Raw genomic sequence first — 15,188 nt, 5'->3', positions numbered from 1 at the left:
TGTCTAAAATGTATGTTATATTCGTTTAAAAGATGTAAAGGTTATAAAATATGTACTCATCAGGATGATGCTTACTTGAGTCTCATTGGTAAGATCTGTGCGCCCAATGTTTAAGTGATAGTTCACAGATAGACAACAAAATGGCCCCATCAGAGGCTGGGCCACCTGTGAAAACATCCATGGCGTATATCAGGTCTGCTGCAATTACTGCACAGCTTTTTATATTAGTATGACTACCAACCAGCAGCCCACCAAGATGAATGGCTACCACTAAACTGTGGCCAAGAGCAAAGTGGACCACCCTGTGGCACAACATGCATCTGAGCAGGACGAATATGTGAGCCGTAGCACCTCAGACGCGAAATGCAACACCTGGAAAATGTTCTGAGGAGCAATGGGTACTCCACAAATTATATTAGAAGTGTAACAGAGCCAAACATTTGGCGAAGTAAGGAATCAGAAAAAGAAATGTCGGGTACGGCCTTTCTGCCATACATTCCCAGAGTGACAGACAGAATCAGCCGTATATTGCGCAAACATGGCGTAAACGCGATTTTCAAACCGACAAGGAAGATCAAAAAGTGTCTTAGATCAGCAAAGCAGAAAAGGGACCCGCTTGCAATGTCGGGAGTACACCGTATACCATGCACATGCGGAAAAGTTTATGTCGGAATGACTGGACAATCAATCAACACCAGGATCAAAGAACATAAGTGACATTGCGGGTAGGGGCAGGTAGAGAAATCGGCCGTGGCAGAGCACGCACTGAGTGAGACTGACCACGTAATAGAATTTGTCGACATGGAAGTTCTGGCTGTAGAGAAACACTATCACACACGCTTGTTCAGAGAAGCTGTAGAAATACAAAAACACGCAAACAGCTTCAACATGGAAGAGGAAAGCCTTAACGTAAACAGATCATGGCTTCCCGTACTGCAGCAAATGACTGTCGCAGGTAGCAAGAGGAGAACCGCACCAGAAATTACAGCGGAGAAGCCCTCTGACGTTGGCGCGCCAGGTGCATATAGTCTGCGGCCGTGAGCTCGGCTCCAGTTCACCACCGGCAATGGAGGGTGAAGCTTTGACAATGCCAGCCACTCATGCTGGCGAAACATCAGTAAAATCATTAGATAAACATCGGCTGAAGAACCCGAGACAGAATCCAACAGGAAGTTTTTCATTCTACTGATCCACGATTCAATCTTGATGATCCCGTGACCACTGCAATCATAACTGATGATATTGTTGGGTCAACATGAGAATATGTAGGGGTCATCTGCTTTGGAAGCCTATGTTCAACAATGTGTGCTGAACAGTGCACTCTGAAATACCTGTGCCTTCACCAGCATTGCATTGTTATATTTGTTATACTGTTTTACAGATCAGATAATCCTCTCAGACTTCCACATTCTGTGATGAGGTGTAAATTTCCAATGCCTTGCTGCCTACGTTTTGTTTCATCGTCCTTCTACCACTTACTGTGTGATAAGGGACTACTAATTTGCAGCTGGGCCACGTCTGATGGGGAAAAAGAGGAGCAGTACCTGTTTTTGAAGTCCTGGACAATGTCACCAGCTTACGAAGAAAGAGATATCCCAGAAGTGTTGTCCATAACTGCAGGATGTTCGTACATAGAAAGATAGTACTGAGAGTGAGGAACAGGAAGCCATGTGATAATGGGCTATAAACTGTGGAGAGCCAATGGAGAAAGAGAGAGATGTCCCTCATGCAGGAATTTAAGTTGCTTGACATGGGTTGACACTGGTCAATTATGGCAGATATCCTTTCAATGTGAATGCAGTAACAATCCACAGTAGCATGACAGCATAATTAATGATTGTGGGTTTTGGAAAGCATGTCAAGTTGGTGTGGGGTGAAAGGTTCTGGTATGGGCAGAGGAACCTGTGAATCCATTGGAAATCAGGCTGAATTTCTGGAAAGAGAACCACACAACAAGCCCTTGTTACACGAGGTATGTAATAATTAGCAGAGACAGTCTGCATATTTTCACATATGTAGTGAAGCATTTTTCTGCAGGAAGAATAATCTAAATGAGATCTGTTTTAAAACTGTGAATGATGCTCTCTCCCTTGTCATGAAACCTTTGTTATCAGGAAGGCACTTGGTGTAAAAAAAACCAGGCATGATTATTTCCCAGTGCGGAGATGTTTATAAGTATTCGAAGTACCTAACAACCAGATCTTTAGTGCTCAATCTAAGTTGTTATAAGATGTATGGTACAAGGTAAGAGTGAGGCACAAGTGTGGCCTACCATAAAGTAATGGATCTGCCCTAGGTATGTATTGTTATGAAAAGGTCAACTGGCTGCAAACTGTCCAAGTTAATGTGTTGGTAGTTCGTTTCAGAGACTCCTATGCCTGGTCTACAGTTCCAGACAGAGGTGTAATACCAGGAATTAAGAAAATCATTAACTTCCCTATGTTGAGACAGAACAGAAAAATTAGAATTCTATGACAATCTTAGAGCACCAATAAAACAGTATATTTAATTAGTTAATGATTTTAAGTATCAACTTCTCTCTTACAGGTGAAGGAGAGAAAGTAACTATTCCATGTAACAAGTTACATCAATGTAAGGAACTGAAAAGAGAATATATTAAGGATTTCACTAATAGTATCAGAATTTTACCATGAAGAAGTGTATGAAATTGATCAAACCTTACCTCAGACAAATTTTCTTTATAGCATATTCACCACCATCTAATTTGTTTCTTGCTTTGTACACATAGCCAAACCCACCATGAGCTATATACTCCAACTCGACAAATTCCGTTTGATACCGAGATGATTCAAACAATTTTTCAGGGACCAGGAGCTTGCTGGGCAAAGCTTTCTTGAACGAATCTTTCCTGGTTAATAAAGAGACCAATGTTAAGATTAAACATACAGAGAAAGAGAAAGAGAGAGAAAGAGAGAGAGAAAGAGAGAGAGAGAGAGAGAGAGAGAGGGAGGGAGAACTAAAATATGTTATGTATATAGTTTACTCATACCTGGCAACACTGATCAATCTATTATTTGCTCCTGGTTCATTTCCTATCTTTGCAATTTGAAGAAGATCCCAAACTGCTTGCACATAACGGTTTCTCATAAACTCCAGTTCTTCTATTGCATATGTACCATCAATTAATTTCAGTTTGTAAAGAATACGACAAATAGCTGTAAAATAAAAAAAACTGAACAGTTGAAACAAGCTATGTAATGATATTGCACATCACCAATATTTTTCACCATTAATCCACAATATAAAAACTGATATGGTTTGATTCTTCCAAAATTGAAATTGGCGTTTCACTGAATACTTACACTAGCCAATAATTTCAGAGACATGCAAAAATGTCTCCTAATCTTTATTTGAAAGAATAATATGTTTTTTGAGAGGTAACAAAAAGAAGGTACCCTGCTAAATCTTTCCTGCTGCTCTCTGAGAAGAGTACATACAAGTAAGTGTTATAAGACTTAAAAACAAAATATACATACTATAATGAAGCCTACTGATAGAACAAATATTAGAATGATCATGCATTGCCAAATTATTAACTATAATCATCCAGTCTACACCACAGATAAAAATAAAGTTTACTTCTTTTTTCTCAAATTGTCAATTTACATACCATCATACAGAGCTCTCTGTTTGGTAGTATTTTTCTCTACGAACTTGCAAAGTTGTTTAACCAATGATTCAATTAAAAAGCTCGTTTCCTGTGAAGGAAACTCTGCTTCTACCACAAGACCTGCATCATCTTCTCCAGCAAGTCGAGTAACTTCTGGCCTTATTAGACTTCTACTTGCAACAACTGGAGAATCTTCAAAGCAAAAACCATTTTCAGTATCAGTAGGCTCAGGAACATCACCATTTCCTACAATGATAAATCAAGAAATAATCATCATTATTCATTCATAGTTAACTGTACTGTATCTATTATACCCCAGAGAATAGAATTGTGGTGAAAAATAATTCTGTAGTAACGAGTTTTTTCTAGTAAATGGAAATAGGTGATTAATTACTTGGTACTTATTCTTGAAGTTAGCCTTTGTAATATTTCTACTAAAAGCAGGTGAAAGTGTAGCTACGTAAATGAAGAAAATGGGTAATTTTAAGAGACTGAGTTCTCTAAATGTGTAAGCTTACCAACATAAAAAAAAAAATTAATTTACTCATAATGAACAAAAGAATTAAGAATTTTATGTTTATACGCTTCCAATGGTAACAGCGAAAGTGCCTGAAAAAAAAAGCAGTGCTATTGTTGCTGAAGATTCAAGCAATAAATATTATAATATGTAGAGATTACAAAATTAATGTGGGAATGAAATTAAAACTGAAACAAGAACTAAACAGGGTCTTAAGAGAGTGGTTGATTAAGGCCAATCACTTATAACACCACCAGCAATATTGATAAGACTATATTCAGGAAACAGCAATCTCTGATCACAATGTGGTGCTCTGCAGTAAGTACACAAACAAAAAAATCCAAGAAACAGAACAAGTCAGGAGCAAAGTCAGGATTATAAATAAATGAAAAAATTAACATTGGGTTGAAATGCTCTAAGCACAAGGCGCAAACAACAATTATGTTCTGTTTTTAGTAGACTTTAGCACTATACTGACACATCATACTCTAAACCTACCTGTTGGAAGAACAAGGTTGATGCAGACAACTACACATCAGTTCTTCAACATATACAAACAAAATAACAGAATTATAGTTTGTTTACAATATCCAGAACGAATTCTCAGAGGTGTGCAAGGAGTGGAGGAAGCAAGTTCTGCCCGGACATGGGCTGCCAAGAGGGGTGAGGCTGTGTGGGGGAACAAACCATGCTTTCATCACACAGTGCTGGCACAAGACACTGCTTACTGGTTTGGCATGGCACAGCACCATAATTAAGTCATAATTACATCATTTTATGTTGGGAGTGACTGGACAAAAAAGATTAGCATGCCAAAGTTGACCACTTGGCTCCAATGTGGTAAGATATCCTGTGAAACTTTATTAAATGCCTTTTCTGAAAAATACCTAGAACAGACAGGTAGGAACCCCACTCATGATGGCAATATATATGATCCAATGGAAACAAATAGACCTGACGTTTTTGAGGATGTCCACATCGAAACTGGTATCAGTGACCACAATACAGTTGTGGCAACAATGATTACCAAAGTACAAAGAACAACTAAAAACAAGCAGAAAGATGTATATGTTCAGTAAACTAGATAAAAAAAAAACCAGTAGTGTCACATCTCAACGAGAAACTTGCAACTTTCAGTGCAGGTCAGCAGCATGTCAAGGAACTTTGGCTCAAGTTTAAAAAGATAGTTGACCGAGCACTGGATACCTATGTACCCAGCAGAACAGTTCATAGTGGGAGGAAACCTCCATGGTACACAGTCACTGTAAAGAAACAGAGATTACTGCATAATAGGTGTGAAACAAAGTGTAGTGCTATAGACAGAGAGATGCTGAATGAAATGTGTTTGGCTGTCAAGAGAGCAATGTATAACGCCTTCAGTAACTACCATAGCAGAATACTGTCAAGCGATCTTTCACAGAATCCAAAGAAATTCTGGTCATCTGTAAAGGCAGTTAGTGGGATCAAAGTTAGTGTCTAGTTCCTAGTGAATGAGACTGAAACTGAGGGTAGCAAAGCCAAAGCTGAAATGCTTAATTCCATTTTCAAATGTTCCTTTACGAAGGAAAACCCAGGAGAACTGCCCCAATTTAATCCTTGTACCACTGAAAAGTTGAATGAAATGAGTATTAGTGTCAGTGGTGTTGAAAAACTGAACAAAGCTCCAGGCTGCAATTCCCTGTCAGATTCTATATTGAATTTGCAGCCAAGTTCGCTTCTCTTGTATCTATAATCTATTATAGATCCCTCAAACAAAAAATTGTGTCCAGTTTTTGGAAAAAGGCACAGGTCACACCCATCTACAAGAAGGGTAGTACAAGTGATCCACAAAACTACTGTCCAATAACCTTGACATCGATTTGTTGTAAAATCTTAGAACATATTCTGAGCTCAAACACAATGAGGTATCTTGAACAGAATGACCTCCACAGTGCCAACCATCATGGATTTCGAAAACATCTATCATGTGAAACCCAACTCACATTTTTATCATATGACATACTGAAAGCTTTGGATCAAGGCAACCAGATAGGTGCAGTGTTCCTTGATCTTTGAGAAGCTTTTGACTTAGTATCGCATCTATGCTTATTGTCAAAAGAACAATCCTACGGAGTATCAAGTGAAATTTGTGACTGAATTGAGGATGTTTTGATAGGGAGAACACAGCATGTTATCTTGGATGGAGAGACATCGTCAGATGTAGAAGTAATTTTGGGCATGCCCCAGGGAAGTGTGCTATGACCCTTCCAGTTCATGTTGTATATTAATGACCTTGCGGACAACATTAATAGTAAAATCAGACTTTTTCAGATGATGCAGTTATCTATAACGAAGTACTATCTGAGAGAAGCTGCATAAATATTCAATCAGATGTTGTTAAGATTTCGAAGTGGCGCAGAGACTGGCAAGTTGCTCTAAATGTTAAGAAATACAAAATTTTGCACTTCTCAAAATTAAAAAAAAAAAGTTGTTTCCAATGACTATAATATCAATGAGTCACTGTTTGAATCGGCCAACTAATACAAATACCTGGGTGTAACATTTTGTAGGGGTATGAAATGGAATGATCGCATAGGTTCAGTTATGGTTAAAGCAGATGGTAGACTTCAGTTTATAGGTGGAATACAGGGGAAGTGCAATAAGCCTACGAAAGAGATTGCTTACAAATCACTCATGCGACCAGTTCTAGAATGTTGCTCAAGAGTGTGGGACCCGTACCAGATAAGACTAACAGGTGATATTGAATGTATACAGAGAAGGTCGCAGGTTTGTTTAATCCTTGGGAGAGTGTCACAGAGATACTGATGGAACTGAACTGGCAGACTCTTGAAGACATGGCATAAATGCCCAGAGAAAGTCTATTAACAATGTTTCAAGAACTAGCTTTAAATGATTTCTCTAGGGATATACTTCAACCCCCTACATATTGCTCACATAGGGATCATGAGGATAAGATAACAATAATTACTGCATGCACAGAGACATTCATGCAAACATTCTTCCTGTGCTCCATATGTGAATGGAACAGGAAGAATGCCTAATAACTGCAAAATGGGAATGCACCCTCTGTCATGCACCTCATGATGGTTTGCAAATTATAGATGTAGAAAAGTAACATGAGCGAGCCCAGTGGCAGAATGTTGTGGACATACAGTAGTAATGCACTTAGATTAATTACATTCCCCATGAAACACAGTAAACTTATCACAGCTCTACATGGTTTCAAAAAATCTACTTCAAGCTGATTTGTCTAGACTAACAAAATGATACAAAGTATCTGCAATGTTTCTATATCTGTTAAAAGCTTGTCGCACTAGTTAACGGAATAACTGCTATGTGGACACACAAAGTGGAAATCTTATGATGGAAAAAAAGCAGTTTGTGACTAATAAATAGAAAAGATGCAAATCTGAAATCAGGGTCATAAAGCATAGGGTGCCACAGGACTCCATTGAGGGTCAAATATTGTTTAACCTGTTAACAGGCAATGTTGAAGTTAGTGACAATGAACAGAAAGCACTGGACACAGATTACAAAAAAGCAGTAAATGAAAAACAAAATCTGAAAACACATGAAAGAAATTAATTTTTAGCCAATAACACAGTACATTGGAGCAATCAATGAAAACTGATTCATTTGAATTAGATAATGTCCATGGTACTTATCAACAAAAAAAGGGGTAATTATTGATAAAATGTAATGGAAATATGTCACCATCATAAAGTTTTGAGAATTTACACTCAACAAACTACAATGGGGAAATTTTAAACAATAGCTGCTGTAAAACAGCTCTATAATATTTGTTATTAAGTAGCTTGCACAATATAGTGACAAATATATCTGAATAAAATGATATTTTGTTCCCTATGTGTATTAGTGTCTACATAAATGTACAATCAATTTACGATTTTAGCACCTTAACTGCAGTGTTAGATAAAGGTAATATCACTGCGGAGTATCACATTTGTTAATTATTTTCTTTAAAAAATAATAGAAAGCATAAATACAGTGGAACTTTGCTTATTTGGCCCTCATTAATGCAGATCTCAAAATCATCATTATTATTTTTGTTTCTTAGTACAGCAACTATATTTTATTTGATACTCTGAAAGTAAAAGCAATAACAATTGATGACACAACCATTAAATTTAGAGTCAGTCAACTGCCAGACACAGATCCTAGCAATGGTGCTGTTAACAAGTTGAAATTGAATTTGCTGCAAGTGTAAAAGACGTAAAAGAGGAACATTATTTTTTCCAACAATTTTCCTTTATCCACCCTAAAAAGGATATTTAATGTTTTGTCCATGAACAAAACTCCAGTGGTATCATACTGGAAGAGCAGCATGAAAAAACTGAAGACTTTTGTTCCAAAATGATAATAAAGGACAGTTTACAGAACTAGGGGGAAACCAAAAAAAGCAAAAAATGACTCGCCAGATGACGTACTTTACTAGAGGTTTTAGGGGTTCAGGCCTAATATTGCAGGAAAGAGGAATAAATTTAAACAAGACACTTTTTAATGGCGATCATAACTTCACAGTCAGCCAGCGCTGGCTGCAAATGTAGATAGATTGACACGGACATTGTCAACTGTCAATGACTGGTGAAACCCTTCCAGTGACTACAGTAGCTGCTGAAAATTTCAAAAAGGAATTAAAAAATCAGATGTCCTTTGACTAATTGACTCCATAATAAGTTTATAATGCTGATGAATTTGTTTATCAGATGCTATCCAATAAGACATCATTAGATTCCAGATGAGATGACTCCACAAAAAACTATAAAAAGAAAAAGTACAGTGTTACAATAATGGCTTGCAGTAATGCGGTTGGGAAACATAAAATCCTTTCTGTGTTAAGAGAGAAATAAAATATCCTCATGCTTTAAAACACACAAATTGTTCCTCCTAGCCATGTTCTCTGAAAATTTTTTGCCAAGGTTTGTGTTTGAATGTCATATTGTTGACTGACAATGCTTTGTCACATCGGGAAGTAGAACAAGTCAGGGTCGTCGCTTCAAAGTAAAATTTCTGCTACCTAAAAATGTAACAACATTTGCAGCCAATGGACCAAGGAACTCTAGAAAATATTAAGTGTGTGGAGAAGGACAACTATTGAGTAAGTTTGTCGAGAAATTCCGTAGGACCAAATTGAGGAGCAAATCTCCAAGGTCATGAAATGAAACATGTCAGCACACGAAATTATAACATAAAAGTAAAAACAGATAAGAATAAAATGTTTATGAATCCGAAAAAGTCAATTCATAAGTTTAAGTAAACACAATCAACAATACAGCAAGAATCAGCTTAATTTTTCAAGGAACTCCTCAACAATAGAAGGAGTGTCCCATGAGGAAACTCTTCAGTTTCGATTTGAAAGCACGGGGATTACTGCTAAGATTTTTGGATTTGAGTGGTAGCTTATTGAAAATGGTTGCAGCAGTATATTGCACACCTTTCTGCACAAGAGTTAAGGAAGTCCGATCCAAATGCAGGTCTGATTTCTGCTGAGAATTAACTGAGTGAAAGCTGCTTATTCTTGGGAATAAGCTAATATTGTTAACAAGAAATGACAGTATTTATTTATTATGTTTATTTTTTGAGAGGCCAATGTCAAAATACCCTGACTCGTGAACAGGGGTCGACAAGAGGTTCGTGAACTTACACCACTTATTGCACAAACTGCCCATTTCTGAGCCAAAAATATCCTTTAAGAATGGGAAGAGTTTCCCCAAAATATAATACCATACGACATAAGCAAATGAAAATAAGTAAAGTAGACTAATTTTCGTGTCAAACGATCCCTCACTTCAGATACCGTTCGAATAGTAAAAATGGCAGCATTAAGTCTTTGAACAAGATCCTGAACATGGCCTTTCCACAACAGTTTACTATCTGAACACCTAGTAATTTGAACTGTTCAGTTTCACTAATCATACCTATTCTGTGAAATTAAAATGTCAGGTTTTGTTGAATTGTGTGTTAGAAACTGTAAAAACTGGGTCTTCCTGTGCTTTAGCGTCAGTTTATTTTCTACAAGCCATGAACTTAGGTCATGAACTGCACTATTTGAAACCGAGCCAATGTTACACACAACATCCTTTACTAACAAGCTAGTGCCATCAGCAAACAGAAATATTTTAGAGTTACCTGTAATACTGGAGGGCATATCATTTATATAAATAAGGAACAGGAGTGGCCCCAACACTGATCCCTGGGGCATCCCCACTTGACTGCACCCCACTAAGACCCCACATCACAGCCATTCTCAACATTGTGAATAATGACCTTTTGCTGTCTGTTGCTAAAGTAAGAGGTGAACCAATTGTGAGCTACTCCTAGTATTAATGGTCCAACTTCTGGAGCAATATTTTGTGATCAACACAATCAAATGCCTTAGTTAAATCAAAATATATGCCCAGCATTCAAACCTTTTGTTTAACCTATCCAGAGAATATAGCATTTTCAGTTGTTAAATGACTTCTAAAGCCGAACTGTGCAATTGATAGCAAATTGTGTGATATAAAATGATCAATTATCCTTACATACACAGCCTTTTCAATAACTTTAGCAATCACTGATAGAAATAGGTCTAAAATTGTCTACATTATCCCTTTCTCCATTTTTATAAAGCGGCTTTAGTAATAAGTACTTTAATCATTCAGGAAAATGACTATTCCTAAAGGAAAAATTACAAATATGGCTAAATACAGGACAGTACTTTAATATTCTGCTAGGCACTCCATCATAATCATGAGAGTCCTTAGTCTTCAGTGATTTAATTACTGACTCAATCTCCCCCTTGCCTGTATCACTGAGGAGTATTTCAAACATCGATCTCGGAAAGGCATTTACCAAGAAAGTTATACAATTCTCTGTAGAAACTAAATTTTATTTAATTCACCAGCAATGCTCAGAAATACTATGCATATATCTGATTTATCAGTAACAGAAATATTTTTACTACAAACTGACTTTATATCATCGACCTTGTGCTGTTGAGCAGAAACTTCCTTCACAACTGACCATATTGTTTTAATTTCATCCTGTGAATTAACTATCCTAACTGCATACCACATACTCTTTGCCTTCCCAACAATAGTTTTAAGCACCTTGTAATACTGTTTGTAATGAGCTACTGCAGCTTGATTGTGACTACTTCTAACATTTTGATATAATTCTCACTTTGTTCTACATGATATCCTTATCCCACTAGTCAGCCCCGCAGCTGCCTATTACTGCTAGTACCCCGTTTAGGACATTCTAATGGAAAGCAACTCTCAAAGAGCACGAGAAATGTGTTAAGGAAGGCATTATATTTATCATCTATGTTATCAGCACTATTTTACATCCTGCCACTCTTGTTCCTTGACAAGGTTTAAAAAACTCTCTACTGTTTGATAAATTTTCCTATATTGTTAGTAATTATATGACATTTGTTTGAGTACAAAAGCCTCTTAGTGTTAAAATTTGTGCCTCATGCTCTTAAGGGCCATTCACCCTTTTACTAACAGAATGCCCATCTAGTAATGAAGAATGAATAAAAATATTGTCTATGGATGTGCTACTATTCCCCTGCACCCTAGTTGGAAAAAACACAGTCTGCATCAGATCATATGAATTTAGGATATCTACCAACATTCTTTTTCTTGCACCATCATATATAAAATTTATATTGAAGTCACCACACATAACTAATTTCTGGTACTTCCTACAAAGTGAATCAAGAACCCTCTCTAGCTCAAGCAGAAATGCTCTGAAGTCATAGTTAGGGGACCTATAAATAACAACAATTAGAAGTTTAGTTTCACTAAATTCAACTGCCCTTACACAACATTCAAATATGTGTTCAGTGCAGTGCCTTGGTACATTATGGACTCAAATGAAATACTGTTTTTTATGTACATGGCCACTCCCCCACCCCACAAGGAAATCGTCGAAAAAGTGGTGCTCCGACATAGCAATAATTTCAAAGTCAACATCTATAAGCAGTTCAGTAACTTTATCTCAAATACCTCTTATATTTTGACAAAATATGCTAATTCCTTCTCTATTTGGAAACATGACATCCTCTGAAGGTCAGCCCTTAGATAGAGGGACTCCATTTAAGCAGGTACACCTAAAGCTGACTTCAATCTAAAAAAGGTGCAGCTCTAACACCAACTACTACAGGAATTTTTCCATGAGTGATCCCACAACCACCTACAACACTGTCACCTACAAGGCTACAGAATGGCAAAGATGCTGGCTGTGGTGATGACATTTGTTAATGTGCAGACAACAGTGATAGAGGTGATGGATTGGCTGACGAAGCCGGTGTTCAATCTGCATCCATTTTGACACATAAAGGGGAAACAACCTACCTGGATAAAATAATGGTTTATTTGGAATGGTGGGCAGAAACAACTTTAGCTGAACAACTGCTTACCAAATGTTTGTGTTGTTGTGCTGCACATAAACAACATACAAATCTTGTTCAAAAGAAATTTACTTAATAGTTCAGTGTATAAAACTCACTGTTGGTATTTTTTTTCTTATGTGTGTTCAATATTTATCTGAAAATAATATAGTTTGTGTGTTTACATGGAATCAAACATAGTCTATGTCTTTATGGGATCATAATTTTTTTTCTGAACTTCGCGGTTATCCAGATTTTTTATAATTCAGAAGAACTACGATTCCATACTGTCTGGATAATTTAAATTCCACTGTCTTAAGAATTCAGAGTAAGCTTCATACTTCGTATGCATTAAAAGTGCTGATCTTATACTGAAAAATTTCTTTCTTTAGTTCTGCTACTCACCAGTAGTTTTACTTTCTTGTTTTCTCTTTCATTCTGAGTAATGAATAAAGAAAATAGGTTACAGAACAAAATTTTCACTTGTAAATTATAGATTGCAGTGATCAGTCATCCTTTTTAAATTTTATTGTGCAGATCTATATTTCGGCTAGAAGCTAGCCATTCTCAATGCACTATTATTTTCGCTCAATGTATGTAATGCCTGTTGGTCAGGCTTCATCCACAGTTCATTGAGTATTCAGACATAGGTATTAATGAAGTACATGACTGGCTGAATGCACCAGCTTCGTCAGCAAATCCATCACCACTACCACCGTTGTCTGCAGTTTAACAAATGTCATCATACCACAGCCAGCATCTTTGCCATTCTGCAGCCACTCATTTACTTCATTAATACCTATATCTGAATACTTAATGAATGTCTGAATGCTCAATGCATGTAATACCAACAGGCATTACATGCATTGAGTATTCAATGAACTGTGAATGAAGCCCAACCAACAGGCATTACGTGCATTGAGTGAAAATAATAGTGCATTGAGAATGGCTAGCTTCTAGCCGAAATCTAGATCTGCACAATAAAATTTAAAAAGGACGACTGATTGCTGCAATCTATAATTTACAAGTCAATATAACAGTCGCTGAGTGCAACAGCTTTCTGAATGGAAGGTAACCTGACAAAATTTTCAGTAATTACCTTAGATCCCTAACAATGTATAAGCACTACAGTTTTAATGAACACAGTGTCTTGGAAATAATTATATCCTTGAAACATCTATTTTTATTCTGGATTGCCAAAGAAAGCTTTAAGTGCCCATATGAGTAATACCAAAAACCAAAGATATTTTTTACTTCCTTGAAATGTACACATATAACAAATCATGTGTACCTTACCCTCATTTCTGCTGAGTCAGATACCTGAAGTGATGCAAGATGTGAATCTTACAGTGCTCTAACTAGGAACACAAAAAACACATGGCAATAAAAGAGATCCAATTTATTGGGTCACTGAGTGACATCCACAAGAATACAACAAAAGTAGTTAACACATCTCAAACACATTTAACAACTGGGCCCTTATAAAGATGCTATACAGACCAGGTGTCACTGATGTAATGCTGCAAGCACATGCTAGACCTGGCGATGGCGGCCGGTGACCAGGCTGATGGGCATGGACATGGACATGGATATGGACATGTTTGTATGGGCACATGGCAGCAAGGTCTTTAGCGCCAGTGCGAAAACAGATTGAGACGAGTGTCAGTAAAATACGCAAAACAGGAAGATAAAACAGCACATAAAATGGAGTTAACAAAAGCTGAAAAACTATTACCCACTCAGAATCACGTAATGAACTATTGTGTCAGTTGTAAAACATTAATGACATAGGAAGAACATGGTGTAAGGAGATAAAACAATATAGCAGATGGCTGATGAGAAGGAAAAAAAAGGAATAGCGAGCCACTCTGCAACACACTAAAACCTCCAGCCTTAAAGTTTATACCATAGTCCAGACAAATCACAAAACTTTAAAACCATAGTCACACTCGTCTCATTATCAACTAAGATAAAGGGCATATCCCCACCAGTATTTGCATCTGCCCTTGCATCATGATATAAAATGAACTACATTACAATATGGTGGATAGAGATGTGCATGCCACAAGCATCACAAAACGGAGGATCCTCTTGCCTTAGTAAAAAGCTATGTGTGAGAGGGCAGTGCCCAATTCTAAGACACGCGAGGGTCCCTTCATCCCGCCTGAGCAACTGGCAGGAGGAACACCACAGCTGGGTTGTTGACTTCACCAAACGCAGCTTATTGGCCATCACCACCAGCCACTCCTCATCCCACAACTGCATGCACTTCCTGCGTAGTGCAGAAACTACAGCCTTCAAGGGAATAGGACACTGAGCCACATCCTGTCCTCTGCAAGCCTCCTTGGCAGCCTGATTGGGCTGTTCATTTCCCCATATCCCTAAGTGAGCTGGCACCCAGCAGAATGACACCTGCTTACCCTGCCATTGGATCAAGTACAGTTTGCCATATATCAGCCAGACCAACTCCTCAGCTGGGTACTGATTGTGAGGCACTAAGGGAACTGGAGCCAATGAAAAACCATTTGCCCCAAATATGATGCATCTGTTCCAGTGCCGCGCGTGGGGCTCCACTGAGAAAATGGTATACTCCTCAGGAAGGCGAGTCCTGGTGACGTGGTCGGGGAACACGACAGAGCAGC

The 15,188-nt window shown here is 37.6% G+C and overlaps 1 protein-coding gene across 1 annotated transcript in view; it reads right to left on the bottom strand.

The window, feature by feature from the left end:
- The window catches only part of LOC126088540 (eukaryotic translation initiation factor 2-alpha kinase 1-like), a 161,852-nt gene that overhangs the window by 101,896 nt on the left and 44,768 nt on the right, over positions 1-15,188 (bottom strand). Inside the window, exons 3-5 of the mRNA XM_049906719.1 lie at positions 3,632-3,877; positions 3,011-3,176; positions 2,684-2,869 (exon numbers count right to left, since the gene is read on the bottom strand). Of these exons, the coding sequence (XP_049762676.1) occupies positions 2,684-2,869; positions 3,011-3,176; positions 3,632-3,877 (598 nt within the window). The remainder of the gene's footprint in view (positions 1-2,683; positions 2,870-3,010; positions 3,177-3,631; positions 3,878-15,188) is intronic.

The sequence above is a fragment of the Schistocerca cancellata genome, chromosome 6 (genome assembly GCF_023864275.1).
Source record: "Schistocerca cancellata isolate TAMUIC-IGC-003103 chromosome 6, iqSchCanc2.1, whole genome shotgun sequence".
NCBI classification, from domain to species: Eukaryota; Metazoa; Arthropoda; class Insecta; order Orthoptera; family Acrididae; genus Schistocerca; species Schistocerca cancellata.
The sequence above is the reverse complement of the archived record's forward strand: the minus strand, read 5'-3'. Positions and strand labels throughout refer to the sequence as shown.